The sequence below is a fragment of the Salvelinus alpinus genome, chromosome 27, assembly GCF_045679555.1.
Source record: "Salvelinus alpinus chromosome 27, SLU_Salpinus.1, whole genome shotgun sequence".
Lineage (NCBI taxonomy): Eukaryota > Metazoa > Chordata > Actinopteri > Salmoniformes > Salmonidae > Salvelinus > Salvelinus alpinus.
In genome coordinates, this window is record NC_092112.1 from 18,178,398 (window position 1) to 18,197,621 (window position 19,224).

The 19,224-nt window shown below is 41.9% G+C and overlaps 1 protein-coding gene across 1 annotated transcript; it reads left to right on the forward strand.

Moving 5' to 3' along the window:
• Positions 1–2,638: 2,638 nt before the first annotated feature.
• rhag (Rh associated glycoprotein) lies at positions 2,639–19,016 on the forward strand. The gene is made up of 10 exons (XM_071369604.1): positions 2,639–2,987; positions 12,499–12,682; positions 13,032–13,182; positions 13,937–14,084; positions 14,699–14,865; positions 15,085–15,222; positions 15,560–15,681; positions 16,006–16,076; positions 16,292–16,365; positions 16,716–19,016. Exons 1-10 carry the CDS (start codon positions 2,801–2,803, stop codon positions 16,785–16,787), a joined length of 1,314 nt encoding a protein of 437 aa, XP_071225705.1. The 5' UTR covers positions 2,639–2,800; the 3' UTR covers positions 16,788–19,016.
• Positions 19,017–19,224: the final 208 nt, after the last annotated feature.

The following is a 19,224-nucleotide window of genomic DNA, read 5'->3' on the forward strand; positions in this document are numbered from 1 at the left end:
CACTGTACATCCTAGCCATGTCATGCTCTCTGTACATCAATCTTAGTCTAGTGTAACCAACATACTGGGTACGAACTCAAGTCTCCTGCGCACCAGAAAAGCATAGGCCTGCTAAGATGAAGCTTAGGCATTGAGCCAATGCAACTCTTCATGGCCACAAGCAAGGTTAGGCTAATTCATCATGCATGTGTGGTAACTGGACCACCTCATTTAAAATTCACCATCCTTTCTCTTACAGAGACCCATCTGATCCAAATATGATTGACAGGGTTCAAACAAGAGTCTTCTGCAAATCAGAAGATTACATAATTCCGCTAAACCAAAGCCTGTAGCCAATGAAACTCTTCAGGTATCAGGCATGGTTACTCACCAATGACTAACCAGGAAGATGTGGTTCGGTGAACAAGCACATGTGTTAAGTAACTTTGCCTGAGACCCAAAAAAATCCATTGGCTCCCTCAAGCTAAATTGCTTAAGTTTTTGCATATCAGGCTAAAATGTTCTTCTGCTGTACAGGACACCAGGTTCAATGCACAGAGAGTGTGACATTGCTAGGATGTACAGTACTACTACATGGGGGTGTGGTGTTGGTGTCCTGGTGCACACCTCCAGGAAGCTATGCCCAGAGATTACCTGTCACGCCCTGCCCATTGAGAGCCTTTTTATTCTCTATATTGGTTGGGTCGGGGTGTGACTAGGGTTGGTGATCTAGGTTGTTTTATTTCTATGTTGGCCTGGTATGGTTCCCAATCAGAGGCAGCTGTTTATCGTTGTCTCTGATTGGGGATCATATTTAGGCAGCCATTTCCACACTGTGTTTTGTGGGATCTTGTTTTGAGTTAGTGCATGTGGCACCTCTGATGTTACGGTTCGTTGTTTGTTTCCTTTTTTTGTTTGGAAGTTTCGCGTAAATAAATATGTGGAACTTTAATCACGCTGCGCTTTGGTTCGAGTATGCTTACGATGATCGTGACAGAAGATCCCACCAACAAGGGACCAAGCAGAGTGAACATGAGGTGAGGAGGTATTGGACTTGGGAGGACATGAGAGGATGCGAAACCCTTCGTTGGCGGCAGACGGAAGGAAAAAAGGGAGGACAGCGACGACGCCAGGGTTCGCACCCACAGAAAGCCCAAGGACAACCCCAAGATTTTTTGGGGGGGGGGGGCCAGAGAGGTGGTCGGCGGAGCTAGCGGTCGAGCAGCGGAGAGTGCCAGAGCATGTGTGGGAGTCAATAGAGGAAAGTAATGAGAGATACCGGAGAAAGGTTTTGGCAAGGAGTATGCTGCAGTGCAGGCGTGCTGAAGAGCGCCTTCTCAGCCCGGTACCATCTGTGCCAGCTCCACGCACCAGGCCACCAGTGCGCCTCCCCAGTCCGTTATGTCCTGTGCCTGCTCCCCGCACTCGCCCTGAGGTGCGTGTCACCAGTCCGGTACCACCTGTGCCGGCTCCACGCACCAGGCCTCCAGTGCGCCTCCCCAGTCCGGTACGTCCTGTGCCTGCTCCCCGCACTTGCCCTGAAGTGCGTGTCACCAGTCCGGTGCCACTTGCCACCTCCACGCACCAGGCTTCCGGCGACGGTCCCCAGTCCAGAGCTTCCGGCGACGGTTCACAGTCCAGAGCTTCCGGCGAAGGTTCACAGTCCAGAGCTTCTGGCGATGGTTCACAGTCAGGAACCTCCTGCGACGGTCCACAGTCCGGAACCTCCTACGACGGTCCACAGTCCGGAACCTCCTACGACGGTTCACAGTCCGGAACCTCCTACGACGGTCCACAGTCGGCGTCCAGTCTTGCTCCATGGCCGAAGCCTTCTTCTGCGCCGGTGCCCAGTCCAGACACGGCATCCAGTCCCGCTCCATGGCAGGAGCCTTCCTCTGCGCCGGTGCCCAGTCCAGGCACGGCGTCCAGTCCCGCTCCATGGCAGAAGCCTTCCTCTGCGCCGGTGCCTAGTCCAGGCATGGCGTCCAGTCCCGCTCCAAGCAAGCATTTCTGCACTAGGACAGAATTACATTGAAATAGTGTCAGCAACTCTCTCTGGTGGGGTCCTTTAACCTGGTCTGACAACCAGCGCTGTAGCTCTACCACGTAGGCCGACATCGGCGGATTTCTCTAGTTTAAACTGATGGATTTTGATGGGGATTTTTTATCATGTTAATTAGATTGACGCACAGGTGTGTCAATAGACTCTTAAGGATTTTAAAGTGTATATTTGCACAGTCGGTAGGCCGACATCGGTGGATTTCTCTAGCTTAAATTGATGGATTTTGATGGGGATTTCTAAGGATTTTAAAGTGTATATTTGCACAGCACATGATGAAGACTGCTTTTTAATCTTCATTTTTACAGGATTATGCCTCAACTTAATATGACATTACAATTGCAAATGAGTTTGAAAAAGCTCATTAGCCATTAATATCATGGCTCTGTCACTGGCCGGTTGTCATTACTGTGTGTTTTGCCAAAGTCTTGTTTTTTCCCCCTCTTTTAAAAATAGTAAACACCCAACAGGGAGGGAACCGATCTCCATAAGCAAAGTGCAGAAGTGGGAGTAACCACCCGGGCCTGCCTATTATCCCCTGCCATTGGTCCCCACGAAACTTCCACCAATTTAAAACCAGACACCAGTTGCTCTTCCCCCGTCACACTACCACCACAAGCCCCAAAAGATAGATAGGGAGAGAGGGAGTGAGTGTGCCAGAGATAGAGAGAGAGAGAGAGAGAGAGAGAGAGAGAGAGAGAGAGAGAGAGAGAGAGAGAGAGAGGAGAGAGACACACACACACAGAATTAGTTAATGCTAGCATGCCTGCTTACTCCACCAACATGAGGCTGAAGTTTCCCATCCTGGCTCTGACTCTGGAGATTATCACCATCATCCTGTTTGCTGTGTTTGTGGTCTACGATGATGGGAAACACGGGGGGCACGGAGCCCACAACACCACACACCATGAGGAGGAGACAGAACAGAATCCTCTGACCCTCTACCCCAGTAAGTGACACCTGAAGGCTTCTCAGTGTTAGCCTGTTCCCAGATCAGTTTGTGTTGTCTTGGCATGACAATGACCATAGCAGTTGGCAAGGCAGAAACAGATCTGGGAGCAGGCTACCTCAGTGGGGTGCTACACATAGTCTGTCAGTGTGTCAGTCTGGCTGTGGCAGCCCGGTTGAAGAATCATGGATCTGTTTGTATTTGGCTTATTGATATGGATGACAGGCTATGAAGTTAATAATGCAATTGAGTCTCAATGATTTGACCCCTCTTCTCTTTATAATTGTGCAGTAGCTCCTGTGATCAATCAGAGGGAAAGGATGTGGGTTAGCATAGTGTGAGCTTGTTGTGCATAGGGTTGGGAGTAAGTGATTACATGTAATCCAATTACAGAAAAAAATGTAGTCAGTTACGTTAACAGCAAAAATATTGTAATCAGATTACAGATACTTTTGAAAAACTAGATGATTACTTTTTGGATCACTTTTAAATTCAGAAAGGTTTGGTAAAAAATACATTATTACACCTTTCTGTTTTCTCAATGACGTTCAATTCAGAATTGAAAAAAGGCACAAGTTTAAGTTTGTTCCACCTGAGCGAGTCTGACCACAAGTCAGAGACCACTATGATAACACACCAAATGTGTTCGATGTATCATTTTTGTCTTCTTCTAATGCCTGTTAAGTGGAAATGTATCCTAAAGTAACTGAATGTAATCAGATTGCGTTACTGTGTTTGGGTAATTCAAAAGTTACGTTACTGATTACAATTTTGGACAGGTAACTAGTAACTGTAATGGATTACATTTCGAAAGTAACCTACCCAACCCTGGTTGTGCATGTGTCCATTGCAGCCTGAAATGATTCTGTATGGAACGGGCCAGATGCTCCAGCTGTCATAGGGGCACCCCTCTCGCTCATACTGGGCAGGTTCACTGTGGCTACCCCCAGAAGGATTGTACAAAGGGGAAGCCTAGTGGCAGGTAGGCAAGCAGTCAAGAGCGTTGGGCCAGTAACCAAAAGGTTGCTGGTTCAATTCCCAGAGCCAACTAAGTGAAAAGTTGCTCAAAGCACTTAACACTAATTGCTCCTGTAAGTCGCTCGGGATATGAGTGTCTGATGAATGCCATCCACATAACTGGATTAACTTGCATATGCGCTGAAGGGAAATAAATTCTTAATTCATTTTAATGGGAATTTGATTGAGTTACGGGTAAAAATGTTTGCACATGTGTACATTCATTTGTGTTTGGAGACTATTGTAAATCTTGTGACTTATCAGTTGAAAAGTGACAAAGACCCACCCTTACTACTTTACCTATATGACACTGGCATTTCTTTGTACATAAATCTTTATAAAGCATAAATACTTGAAGACTTACAGTACGGAGGTTTAGCCATAAATGGGAGGGGCAGCTGTGACCCAAAGAGATTAGTTCAGTGTTAAGAAATGTTAAAGGGGAAGTTCACCTATTTTTACATGTAGACTTACACTTCACTCTTTTTGTGATTGTAGTTGATCCCCAAAATCATTTGCATTATGAAAATGTGTCTAAAGCATGATAGAAAACACAGACTCATATTACACCAGAATCCCATTCTGAATGATCTCTGAATTCAATTTTAGAAAAACAAATTCCACTGTCCCATAAATCCATATTTGCATATTTTTGTTGTTGTAAACACAATCATTCAAACATGGATTTATGGCACAGTGGACATAAATAATGTTGTGCAAAGAGATTCAGAATGGGAGTTGATGTGTTTCCTAACATGTTTGCATATTGCATTATAGTCAATGATGACTCAGCAAAATGTGACCAATTTTCTCTGTAACAAAACAAAACAAAAAACGGTTTGGAGGAATCAAACTACAAGGACAGAAAGAGTGAAAACTAGGCCACGTGTAAAAATGGGTGAACTTTCCCTCTTTGTTTACATTAAGTCATATCCAAAAACATCCTAATAGTTGTTATAATTATAGGTTGTTCTAAATGATCAGAGAAACAATATAGGGTCATTTCAAAATAAGTGTTCAAAATGTTCTGTCTTCTGTAACCTCTTTTGTCATCTATCCAACATATAAGCCCAACACATTATACATTTCTGCAAACTTCAAGACGTTTCCTAATCATAGTCACAGCAGGCATGACACAGCCATTTGTGTACACTGAGTCAAAACCATATTTTCAGTTTGCATTTGGTAGACCGAGACAGCAGGTTAAATAAACTGGGATACCATTATTATAGTCCCAATTGTACCCCAATAACTATTCTATTCAATTTTGTGTGATAGGAAACATCTGAGGATTTCAGTGTTTATGCTGCTACTACTCACTGTTTATTATCTATGCATAGTCACTTTACCCCTACCTACATGTACATTTACCTCAATTACCTTGACTAACCTGTACCACCGCACATTGACTCGGTACCGGTACCCCCAGTATATAGCCTCGTTATTGTGTTACATTTATTTATTTAGATTGTATTTTTTATTTTTTTTGCTAAAATGTTGTTACTTACTTAAAAAGTAAGTAAGCATTTCATAGTAAGGTGTTGTTTTCGGCCCATGTGACAAATACGATTTGATTTGTTGGTCTAATATGTTTGATAGATTTCTGAAGAGGTTACAGAAGACGGAAATGTAAAAAGTGCCCCACTTTTCTGAATTCACTCAAATAACAGTACTAATAACATTACTAATAACAGTACTAATAACAGTACAAATAACAGTACAAATAACAGTACTAATAACAGTACAATAACAGTACAAATAACAGTACAATAACAATACAATAACAGTACTAATAACAGTACAATAACAGTACAATAACAGTACAATAACAGTGCTAATAACAGTACAATAACAGTAGTAATAACATTACAATAACAGTACAAATAACAGTACAAATAACAGTACTAATAACAGTACTAATAACAGTACAATAACAGTACTAATAACAGTACTAATAACAGTACAAATAACAATACAATAACAGTACTAATAACAGTACAATAACAGTACTAATAACAGTACTAATAACAGTACAAATAACAATACAATAACAGTACTAATAACAGTACAATAACAGTACTAATAACAGTACTAATAACAGTACAAATAACAGTACAATAACAGTACTAATAACAGTACTAATAACAGTACAAATAACAGTACAATAACAATACAATAACAGTACAATAACAGTCCTAATAACAATACTAATAACAGTGCAATAACAGTACTAATAACAGTACAATAACAATAACAGTACTAATAACAATACTAATAACAGTACTACAAGAAAAAAGGAACAGGATATAGTACTACAAGAAGCAGAGCCCTGCCTAACCTAAATACAGGGGGTCCCTAAAGTAAACTGGATCTCTGTCCTCCATTGGAAAAGCCTATAAGACTGTCCCACTTTAGTTACTTCATGCTGTCCTACTTTTATGTATTTTGATGCACAAGTACATAGAATGCACATTTTCATCACAATTTGGTACAGTGCAAGTTTTTGTGACCTTAACATCAAAACAGAAAAAAAGCTGGGGGAAAAAAATCACTTCCATTGAAGTGATGTGATTTGGATCATGTTGTTTCTCAGCAAGGGCTTAGTCATTTCATTTTATTTTATTTAACCAAGCAAGTCAGTTGAGAACAAATTCTTATTTATAATGACGTCCTACCCCAGCCAAACCCTAACACGGACGACACTGGGCCAATTGTGCGCCACCCTATGGGACTCCTAATCACGGCAGGTTGTGATACAGCATGGAATCGAACCAGCATCTGTAGTGACGCTGTCACGCTCGTCTGAATGAATGGACCAAGGCGCAGCGTACTTAGAGTTCCACATGTTTAATAAATATGAAACTCACCAAAAACAATACAGAAGAAAACAAAACGTGACATTCTGGGCTGCTCACAGGCAGCTACACAAAAACAAGATCCCACAACAAACAGGTGGGAAAAGGCTGCCTAAATATGATCCCCAATCAGAGACAACGATAGACAGCTGCCTCTGATTGGGAACCATACCAGGCCAATATAGAAATAACAAAACTAGAATGCCCACCCTAGTCACACCCTGACCTAACCAAAATAGAGAATAAAAAGGCTCTCTAAGGTCAGGGCGTGACAGACGCCTCTAGCACTGATATGCAGTGCCTTAGACTGCTACGCCACTCGAGAGCCCTAACAATAGTTTTTATTTTCTCTTGTCAGACGAAGAAATAAAAGCATCAGGATTAAGCTGTCCCAGTTCATATGATGTCCCACTGTATCACTGTAGCCGAAAGGCTGCTAGATCGAATCCCCGAGCTGACAAGGTAAAAATCTGTCGTTCTGCCACTGAACAAGACAGTTAACCCACTGTTCCCCGTCATTGTAAATAAGAATTTGTTTTTAACTGACTTGCCTAGTTAAATAAAGGTTAAATAAAATATCCGTATTCATCCTACATAAACCACAATAAATACCTAAATAGTAATTGTTTAAGGGATTATACAGTTAGATATGCGTATAAAAGGTGGCAATGACTTCCTTTCTCTGCACCCCCTGTCCGTCCGTCTATATGGTGCATACCAAAACTCCACAATTACAGGTTCAAAGCAGAGGAAATAAGCAGAGAAATGCAATTTAGAAAAAAAGGAACCTATCTTGTTGCTGGGTTTTATCATCAAGGGACAAAATCAGTATTGAAAAATTGTATTTGAGAGTAACCAATGGGTTCTGTGGCTCTGTGAAATATTTGTTTTCCTCAGAGAAGTGGGACCTTAAGAATTTATCCAACACAGAGTTGTTTCACAGCCGTAAAGCCCTATCATCAAAGTCAGGCGCTATTCGGACGGAATTCAATTTTGTAATTATAGTTAACAACATAAAAAGTGACTTGCAGTTAGATTCAGTTAGATGCTAAATTAATCTGGTGCCTTGGAGGTTTGTCCCTACAGTTGAAGTCGGAAGTTGACATACACCTTAGCCAAATACATTTAAACTCAGTTTTTCACAATTCCTGACATTTAATCCGAGTAAAAATTCCCTGTCTTAGGTCACTTAGGATCACCACTTTATTTTAAGAATGTGAAATGTCAGAGTAATAGCAGAGAGAATGATTTATTTCAGCTCATTCCCAGTGGGTCAGAAGTTTACATACACTCAATTAGTATTTGGTAGCATTGCCTTTAAATTGTTTTACTTGGGTCAAACGTTTCGGGTAGCCTTCCAAAAGCTTCTCACAATAAGTTGGGTGCATTTTGGCCCATTCCTCCCGACAGAGCTGGTGTAACTGAGTTAGGTTTGTAGGCCTCCTTGCTCGCACACACTTTTCAGTTCTGCCCACAAATTTTCTATAGGATTGAGGTCAGGGCTTTGTGATGGCCACTCCAATACCTTGACTTTGTTGTCCTTAAGCCATTTTGCCACAACTTTGGAGTATGCGTGGGGTCATTGTCCATTTGGAAGACCCATTTGCGACCAAGCTTTAACTTCCTAACTGATGTCTTGAGATGTTGCTTCAATATATCCACATAATTTTCCTTCCTCATGATGCCATCTATTTTGTGAAGTGCACCAGTCCCTCCTGCAGCAAAGCACCCCCACAACATGATGCTGCCACCCCCGTGCTTCACGGTTGGGATGGTGTTCTTCGGCTTGCAAGCCTCTCCATTTTTCCTCCAAACATAACGATGGTCATTATGGCCAAACAGTTCTATATTTGTTTCATCAGACCAAGGGACATTTCTCCAAAAAGTACGATCTTTGTCCCCATGTGCAGTTGCAAACCGTAGTCTGGCTTTTTTATGGCGGTTTTGGAGCAGTGGGTTCTTCCTTGCTGAGCGGTCTTTCAGGTTATGTCGATATAGGACTTGTTTTACTGTGGATATAGATACTTTTGTACCTGTTTCCTCCAGCATCTTCACAAGGTCCTTTGCTGTTGTTCTGGGATTGATTTGCACTTTTCGCACCAAAGTACGTTCATCTCTAGGAGACAGAACGCGTCTCCTTCCTGAGCGGTATGACGGCTGCGTGGTCCCATGGTGTTTATACTTGCGTACTAATGTTTGTACAGATGAACGTGGTACCTTCAGGCATTTGGAAATTGCTCCCAAGAATGAACCTGACTTGTGAAGGTCTACAATTTTGGCAGATTAATTTTTATTTTCCCATGATGTCAAGCAAAGAGGCACCGAGTTTGAAGGTAAGCCTTGAAATACATTCACATGTACACCTCCAATTGACTCAAATGATGTCTATTAGCCTATCAGAAGCGTCTAAAGCCATGACATAATTTTCTGGAATTGTCCAAGCTGTTTAAAGGCACAGTCAACTTAGTGTATGTAAACTTCTGACCCACTGGAATTGTGATACAGTGAAATAATCGCTCAGTAAACAATTGTTGGAAAAATTACTTGTGTCATGCACAAAGTAGATGTTCTAACCGACTTGACAAAACTATAGTTTGTTAACAAGAAATTTGTGGAGTGGTTGTAAAACGAGTTTTAATGACTCCAACCTAAGTGTATGTAAACTTCCAACTTCAACTGTATCTGCATGATCCATACTGTCACTGGCGCCCGCCCTAGTGAATGCAGTGGAGTTGGCACTAGGTCATCATGCCCGGGGGACAGAATGAGCACACTAGGGATTACTGAAATGTTGACGGACGGTTGAGGAACAGCAATTTAATTCCCTTCAATGATGTTTGATGCTGACACGTTTCAGAGCAAGCTTCTTCGGCAGATCGTTGTGCATTGACCTCCAAACATGTCAGGATTCAACATCGAAAATAATTAAGTTGCTGGCCTGAAACCATCTCCTTTCAGACTGACACCCCTTCAGACTAGCAATCCAGAAAATACTTGAAATCTTGGTTAGAGTGCTAGCACAATACAACTACCATATGGGGGATGACCTAACATGTTGGGCAAAGAGGCCATCTACGAGGCTGAGTTCCAAATGGACCTCTCTAGCTCCCACCACATCCTTTTCTTAGAGACGCAAACTGGTATGATGTCGCCAAGGGATCAAGTATTCGGGTGATATAGCACCGTCCAAGGGCTTCCTCAATGGGTCACTACATAGTGCATACCTTACCAAGCCAAAGAAATAAAACATTAGAGATTTCAGATGACAGCGCTGGTTAAGATGACAATGTGCAGCGGTGGGCCAAAAAAAGAAAGATATGCAATATAGACAAGACAAAAGCTGAGACTTGTTTTGCTGTTATGTTCTAAAGTTTGTTGCTCTGTGCTTGCAACGCCAGGAATTTATCAGGTAAGGCAGTTCTCAGCAGCTTTACACGATACATCGTATATTCTAGTTTGTATTATTAGCATTATTAGCATACGGTCCATTCCCTTGCATCCACCCAGATGCAAGGGAATGGATTTGATTTGATTTGCACATTCCCAATAATAAGTACCCACAATCAGTGCCAAAGAACATAAAACATTGCATGCAATGTATTAACAACAAAAATGCAGATTTGTTCCGTAACAAAAGTCAAGTCAACACACGGCTATTTGTATATCTTACCTTTTATATATCTTACAAGGCTATTTGTATATCTTACATATCTGACATTGTTCAGACTTCGATATCAGGGAAAAGATTGAATAGATTGGAGTTATTTGTTTGTTCCCGGATGGGCGCGGGTGTTCTGACCAGTGCCAGAGGAGTTATAATGTATCCTATGACGTCTCGGAGGCATTGCGTAAGTAATACTAAACCTGATTAGAATCATGGTGTAGTGTGCTGAATATCATCCATAGCAATACAATGCACTACTGGGGAGAAAGAGCCAGTCACATGTAAACACAATAATGAGAGAGAGGAATTCACAGACTTCTAATCTGAGACAATATCTGTTTAGAAGAGCTAACCTTCCTGTTTATCCTGTCTCTATCATGGTGTGGCAGAAACAGGGAGCCTCCAAACAAACTCAACTCTAAAATTAATTGCCAGTTACAACAATCCCTCTACAACTGTACAATTCAGGATCAGTTATACTTATAGTAAGGTCTTGTATTTCAAGACCGCACTATAAGATAGAGATGTATATAAGCTCTAGAATGGCATTCTGGTAGACAGAGTCATACAGTAAATCAAATCACATTTTATTGATCACATACACATGGTTAGCAGATGTTATTGCGAGTGTAGCAAAATGCTTGTACATAGTAGCCATACATAGTCACAGACAAAAAGAAGACAATGGACGTAATGGCTAGTCTATGCTGCAACTAAGCCCCCAAACCCCCTACCCCACACCCTATATTCCATCACTTCCCCAGCCAGGACTTTCTAAGTAGTGACTGTCTGCCTAGGTCCTGCCGTGACACCACAATGCTAACGGCTCACCACAATGCTAACTGCTCACCACAATGCTAACATCTCACCACAATGCTAACTGCTCATCACAATGCTAACCAGACCTGGAGAAATTAGGCCTATTGTTTTCCCTTTCTGCCACACATTCATATACTTTCCAGATGAGATCCCGTCATCCATCGCACATGGCTATTGGGACTAGGAAGTTCTTGTTGTCAGGCATTTCAGGGAAGGGAACCTTTTGTGAGCATTGCGCGAGAGTGGAGCTTGGAGAATTAGGATCATTCCTCTGGTGGCAGTGGACATACCGTTCTAAGCTACATACACAGGCATGCGCACACACACATACCAGATGCACACACACATATACGTCTGGTCAGTCTCTTGGGCTAGTAGCCTGATCCTTATCTGCAGACAATCGGACAGAGCTCACATCCTACTGTCCACAAACACAGTGAACTAGAGCCCTCATACACCCTCTAAGTAAAGTCTCTGTCCTCTTACGTAAATCAATCTAAACATACAGTACATAAAGTGCAAGGACAGTGATCCATACACAAGACCCCTGTCCTTATAATTCCAGTAACTGAAACTAATAGTGAGGAATGTGTTTAACTGTGGAGTGTCTGCTTCCCCGAGACCCTCTGATAAGTTCAGAAGACTTGATTAAGATCATGTGAAGTCAGTGAATGGAACAGCGTGAGGTTACTGACACAACACGGTTATCGGGAGCCTCAGTTCTCAGTATCCCATTCACAGACAAATTGAATTGGTCTTCCATCCTCCAACAAGTTTGGATTTACAATGACCCCTTGTGGGGATAGGGGTTACTACGATTGCTGCACAGTCCAATGCGGCTGCTCCGTGAGTCATTCGCGCATCAAAAGGCAAAGCCCTAGGTATTTGATCAATTGCTGGTCTGTCAATCGATTTGAATGTCTTTACAGTTACATTTCTGTCTTTTTTTTGTCTTGTTGACACCCTTTATTAGTTTCATTCAGTGTCCTTGTTTTCATCCTCTCTGTTTTCATTCTGTATTCATTCAACGTGATGAATAATTCAAATAGGGCCAGATTGGCCATAATGGACCTTCAATAAAACCATGTTGTGTTAAGGATCAAATAGTCAAACTCCCCTGAGCTGACCTCTGACCTGCATTCTCATTGGTCCACAGTGTTCCAGGATGTCCACGTGATGATCTTCATTGGCTTCGGCTTCCTGATGACCTTCCTGAAGAGATATGGCTTCAGCAGCGTGGGCCTTAACCTGCTCCTGGCCGCCTTCGCTCTGCAGTGGGGTCTCCTCGTGCAAGGCCTCTGGCACCTGGACGAAGGAAAGATCAAAGTCTCCATCTTCAAGTAAATACAATAAAATACAGTACGGTCAGAAGGAATGTAGCTAGCAGTAGCAGCATTATGTCCACATGATGGAGGACACCCGAGGAAGTGGTCTGTTTTAATGTTAATAATGCATCTCTCTCTGTCTCTCTCTGTCTCTCTCCCTGTCTCCCTCGCTCTCTCTCTCTCTGTCTCTGTCTCTCTCTCTCTCTGTCTCTGTCTCTCTCTGTCTCTGTCTCTCTCTCTCTGTCTCTGTCTCTCTCTGTCTCTCTCTGTCTCTCTCTCTCTGTCTCTCTCGCTCTGTCTCCCTCGCTCTCTCTCTCTCTCTTCTCTCTCTCCACCTCCACCTCTTCTTACTCCTCACCAAAAGGATGATCAACGCAGACTTCAGCACAGCCACGGTTCTGATCTCGTTCGGCGCCGTCCTGGGAAAAACCAGCCCAGTCCAGCTCCTCATCATGACCCTCCTTGAGATCACCATCTTCGGCATCAATGAACATCTGGTGGCCGAAGTCCTGAAGGTCAGTGCACTTCACCATAATCTCATAACCCAGAACCAACCCTTATGTTAACAGTCAGTCACAACAGACTAACTTCACCCCCATCCACTCATCTAAGCACTCGTGTACATGAAAGACAACACTATGCAAAAAAAGTATATCAGTTAATACAGTCCAATGAGCAATATTGTGTGCAATCTTGTGAGTAATGGTAAAAAAAAAATTGTGAATCTCCTGTTGATCCATGCATAACTACTTCTTCTTCTTCTTCTTCCTTGGTATCATGGCGGTCCGTAAACAAACTTTTAAGGTGCATGCCACCCCCTACTGTGCATGACTACTACTCGTTTACCTGGGCCCTTACACATACGACCTCACCCCACGACCCCACCACCTGACCCCTAACCCCAGTGAGATTGCTCTCTAGTGGTGAGAAGTGGCAGCCCAAAACAACTAGACAAGATTTATCCTACCAAAAGGGCTCTTATAAATATAATCATGCCGTTAATTCATAGGGATGAGTCTACCATTGAAAAAAAAATAATGTCACGTCAAGGGGTCAAATTTTATTCTTGAATCTGTCCATTTCTATTCCCAACCAATCAGTGCACTAGTTTTGCTTGGGAATGGCCAGAGGCGGGATGGATGAAGTGACAAGTGATTGAGATAACTAGCAGGCTAAGCAGAAAGTTTGTTTGGGAGGGCTTTTATTTGAATTGTTGTATTTTGTTTTACAACATAATGAAGTGGTTTATGTGGTTTGTCCAACTCACAGGCCAATGATGTTGGGGCCTCCATGATTATCCATGCCTTTGGGGCATACTTCGGTCTAGCAGTGGCCCGCATGCTGTACAGGCCAGCTCTGCGGAACAGTCATGAGAACGACGGCTCTGTCTACCACTCTGACCTCTTCGCCATGATCGGTAGGAGCAGCAACTCACATGGCAGTCATCACAGTCAATGCAAAATTCAGTTGATCTTATTACTGTAGTCAGTCACTAACTACTATTAAAAGATAGATCAGCTAAATATTGATCAAATGTCCCCTTATGTATCTTTGGAACGCTAAAAATAGAAATGTTGCAATACGTGCCTAAGGGAATGCCTAGGGAATGCCTAGGGAATGCCTGGCCTTTTGTATCAAGCATGTCAGACTAGGAGTGCTGATTTACAATCAAGTTCTGACTTTTAGATCAAAATGAATGATATTATATGAATGGGCGACCTGATCCTAGATCAGCACTCCTAAGCTGAGATGCTTGATACATTTAGCCCCTGGTGTCTGTTTGCACGGTATATTTATATTTTACTCACAAGGGAAGGGGTGTTGTGTGTGTGTGGCTCAAGTGGAGGCTCCTCCACATATCATAGTCACATACGCCACCTAGTGGACAAAAAAGTGAATCGCTTCAGACTAGCAAGCCAACTTCTGTTTGACATAGTTTTAATACATTTAATGCATTCGTTTTTGTTTTATATATTTCAGAATCAATTGAAGTAGCCGACAAATATAAATCTACTTCAATATCTTCTCCAGGTACTGTGTTCCTCTGGATGTTCTGGCCCAGTTTCAACTCTGCCATCGCAGAACCCGGTGCTGATCAGCTCATGGCTGTCACCAACACCTACTTCTCGCTGGCTGCCTGTGTGCTCTCCGCCTACGCTGTCTCCAGTCTGGTGGAGCACAAAGGGAAACTGGACATGGTGAGATATCACATGCTTCACTCAAACCACAAAGAGTCAGAAGACAGCAAAGCTGTAGATTGTTTACCTCCTCAATTTATTTGACTTGTATATATTCAAACAAGGCTATTCAGTGTTTGTGTGTGTGTTGTGTGTGTGCGTGCATGTGTGTCTCTGGGAGAGAGACAATAGAATATCACACAGCACCTACTGTAGCATAGCTAATAGATGCTTCCATAGGTCCACATCCAGAATGCCACTCTGGCCGGAGGTGTTGCCGTGGGAACCTGCGCCGACATGGACATCGGGCCTTTCGGTGCCATGATCATCGGATTCGTGGCTGGCATCGTCTCCACCCTGGGCTTCAAGTTCCTCACTGTGAGTACAAAGGTCACACACGTCTGAACCAATAGGAAGACAATCCTGAGATGGACCAGGACACCAAACTGTCTAGAAAATGCCATAGTTAACTAGGGTTGTAATGTGTCTTGTGAGTATACACCTACATTCTTTTGAATAATACCTTTCTACCAGCATCCTAACTAACTCCTCAGCCTAATGAGAAAAAATGGTTCTGGTTGTGCTGGGTGAAACCAGTTTTGCGTGCTGGGAGAAACTTGCATTTTAGTCAAAACAAACACCTACCATCAGATAGCTAGAAAAATGTTGAAATGAGTGGGCCATAGGGAATAATGTAAATGAGACCACATTTCAGCCCATCCTGGCATCCAACCTGGGCATCCAGGACACCTGTGGCGTCCACAATCTGCACGGCATGCCTGGCATCCTTGGGGGTATCGCTGGCATTGTGGCTGTCGCTCTGGGCAAGAAGGATGGGTAAGGCTCATCTAATGACACTCTTCATACTGTACATCTATACAAGCAGATTAAGAAACAGGAATGATTTTTATTAAGACTTTTGGTAAATTACAATGTGTAGTCATTTTCATGATCAACAGTAATGGGAAACTCAGCATTTTGACCAGTGGCCATATTTGTGATCTCTGTATAGATACTGTAGTTCTGAAATGTCTATAGTAATTCACTTTTCAGTGAATGCGTGACCTTGGCCTCAATAATAAGTGTCAAATTAAGGGTCTCTTAAAAAAAACAAAGTACTGTACCCTTCTCATTTTCTCTTCTCCACCCTTCTTCCCTCAGGAGCGCTGCCATGCAGGCTGCAGCCCTGGCCTCATCCCTTGGGTTCGCTTTGGTTGGAGGAGCCATAACAGGTGGGTGGAGAAAACACAGTGAAATGTTTTGTCATTCAAAAAATCGACATCACAAAATCATTTGAACAGACTTCCTGTCGGTTTTCGTATGGTAATAGAAGTATTATATTTCTACACTCATCATCAAATCGTTGAGGTCATGACAATTTACTTTATTCCATGAAGACGGGGAAACTTATTGAATAAATCTGTAATTGACTTATCTCTTTGTACAGGTCTGATAATGAAACTTCCATTCTGGGGACAGCCTCCAGATCAGAACTGCTTTGATGATTCAATCTATTGGGAGGTAAGACCTTGAGAGATAAAACACATCATACTGTTCCATCCTTGAACATCACTAGCTTACAGATGAATCAAACACCTGAGCTATATAGTACACGGTACATGATGTTTCATGTATTGGTGTGACACTCATATAACATTTGAGATATCCAATACCATAATGTGGCATTAGCCATATATGTCTAAGATGGCATATTGTATTGTATTACATGTCACGTGACCACCTAGTGACATGCAAAAAATATTTAATTTGTAAATAAAAAAATACTATCTTATAACAAATATGATTTGGCGTAGATGAAATTGCGGCTAAACTGTAAGATCTGTTACTGACTGAGATGTGACTGTACTTAGGTTCCGGAAGAGGAAGAGGGCGAGGAGAGTCTGGCTCACGGAGACCATTCCATGAACAAAGCAGAGGCCTAAATCTCCCGCCCTGTGCTGCAAATACTTATCCACAACCCATGGAGCTAAAGATGGGAAAGTGAGAAATCATGAACCAGACATTAGACCTTGGGTGTATGTTAATATTCTTAGCTGGCTTCCTCTCCTCGTCTCCTCTCCTTCGTTTAAGTGGTGGATCCCTACCAGGACTTCCTGCGCCATCTGTCTAATGTCTTGACCATCAGTGCAGACGGAAAGAAGGAGAGGAAGCCAAGTTATGCTATTGAGATCAACCCAGGATGACCAGTGCTATCAACTTGTCAGTTGTTTTTACCCACAGCATAAATGTATTGATTTGAGATCATATCAAATCATATTTGAAGTGGTTCAAGCTACCTTATTTACACATCTCTAATTCAATCCGAACAGCAAGGAAGCTCATGTTGCACTTTTCTGTGTATCAAACTACGTCCTCATTGTCATAGATTTGTTTTAATTGAATAGAATAAGTCCACTGAAGAGCATTTGGGAAAGATGTTCTAGCTCATTATAATTCCAACTAAAGTGTAAGAGGTGGGTGTATTACATACAAAACATGTATTATCAGGTCTCAATGTAATTGAAATAACATTGTAAGTATTTTTGTTAACAGAAAATCATATCAAACCTTACATGCTTGCAGAGTTTTGGATGTGTTAGTCTGAAAATTGATTTCAACGAAGCAGCATTTTGATATAAATGCTCCTTAATAAGTTGCATATAAGCATGAACTGTTCTTTCACATATTCGGAGGGAAGATACTTTCAGGGATTCTTTTTTTAAACTGAATTTGATGACCAATAATGTGCCACTGTTCTGAGCCACTAGAAACAGTAGAAACAGTATAGAAATAGTAGAAACAGTATGTCAAGCTGACATTCAATCATATCACCAATCCTCCTCAAAATGTTAACAGACATTTGTTTTTCCTCATTAGTTAGGGTTATACATTGTATATTTTTCGCCATCCAACTGACATAACCGATATTGTGTGCTAAGCCTTGTTTAATGAAGAGAATCAAATGCTACTTTAGCCTGCTGCAGAGCAAGGCCGCCTCACTGGAGCCCACTACTCCTACTGGAGAGAATCTGATCCCAGACCTGTGAAGTATAGGCAGGAGCTACCCGCTAGGCACAGATATCATTTCAACATCTAGTTTTGATTTACATGTTTTTGAGTGGTCAACTAACGTGAAATCAACAACAACAACAAAAATACATCAATCAATTTAGGTTAACATTGAAATCACTTTACCTTGATGACTTTTAGTTAATCCAATCAGTTTTCCACGTTGATTCAACGTCATCACATGTAATGTTTTTGTTGAAGTTATGTGGAAACAACGTTGATTCAACCATTTTTGGCCCTGTGGGTAAGGGACAGTATTCATCAAGCGTCTGATATTGGGGTGCTGATCTAGGATCCGTTTTGCCTTTCTAGATCAGCACTTCTAATCTGAGACGCTTGATAAATATGGGCCAATGGCTCACAGGGATTGGCGCAGGGCAAGGATTGGTCCTACTCTCTCTGTGTGCTCCCAACACTCTGTGGTTTTCCTTCTTCAGCCCCAGTCACCTCAATGCTAAAGTAGAGTGTCTTCCATTTTAATTTCTCCCTCTAAGTTTTTTCAAATACAGAAAGGCTGCATTGAAATCTGACACGTCCAATTAAAAACCGGATAGGCTACATGTCACAATTATAATATGGATACAGAATAAATGGGGCATGACAAAGATAGTCACTGATAAGCTTTCTTTATTTCTTTCACTTCTTATTGTAACCTCTTAATGTACAGTGTAGTTAGTTACACAATGGATATAGTTAGTTTCTCTAAATCCCTGCACCTAGGACTAGCAATTGGTACAGAGTGTATCAGATAAAAAAGTATGTCTTTATATATTTCAAACATTTTGTTGAATAAAGCGAAGGTTATACTTTAGAATGCAGGAGGAAAATAGCCTGCAATAGTTCCTGTATTAGACCATTGTTGCAAGGAAAGATTAAACTGACTACAGATAGATAAATAGCCTAGTATTTCATTTGGCTGATGTAGTAGCCAACGTGTGATATAAACGTAGGCCTAAAGCTTAGGACACCAGCAGTCAAGACTTTGTTGAAATGATTGACATGGCATTAGCTTTTTAGGTTACAGAAAATGAATATGTATGACACTGTTGTTAATGTATAAATACTAATACTGGCACTTATAAATATGATTATATATCATATCAGAGTGACTCTGTGTGTGTGGTTTTTGACATGATTCCATTGCGTTATCACCATCAACATTATTTTTACAACCAGAAAGTTGTGGCTAGTAGAAGGGGTGATGGAGTGCTGTATCTTTTCCAGGGTCAAGATCCATGCACTAATGAATGTGCATCCTTTGACCACACAGGATTTGGCAGGATTTGCCAGGGGTTGAAAGGTCAGGTTTAT

Excerpts from the sequence above, each read along its gene's own strand:
- rhag (XM_071369604.1), top strand. The coding sequence starts at position 2,801 with ATGCCTGCTTACTCCACCAACATGAGGCTGAAGTTTCCCATCCTGGCT. Across the intron at positions 2,988-12,498 it reads TCCTCTGACCCTCTACCCCA|TGTTCCAGGATGTCCACGTG; the intron begins GTAAGTGACACC and ends ATTGGTCCACAG. Across the intron at positions 16,366-16,715 it reads ATGATTCAATCTATTGGGAG|GTTCCGGAAGAGGAAGAGGG; the intron begins GTAAGACCTTGA and ends GACTGTACTTAG.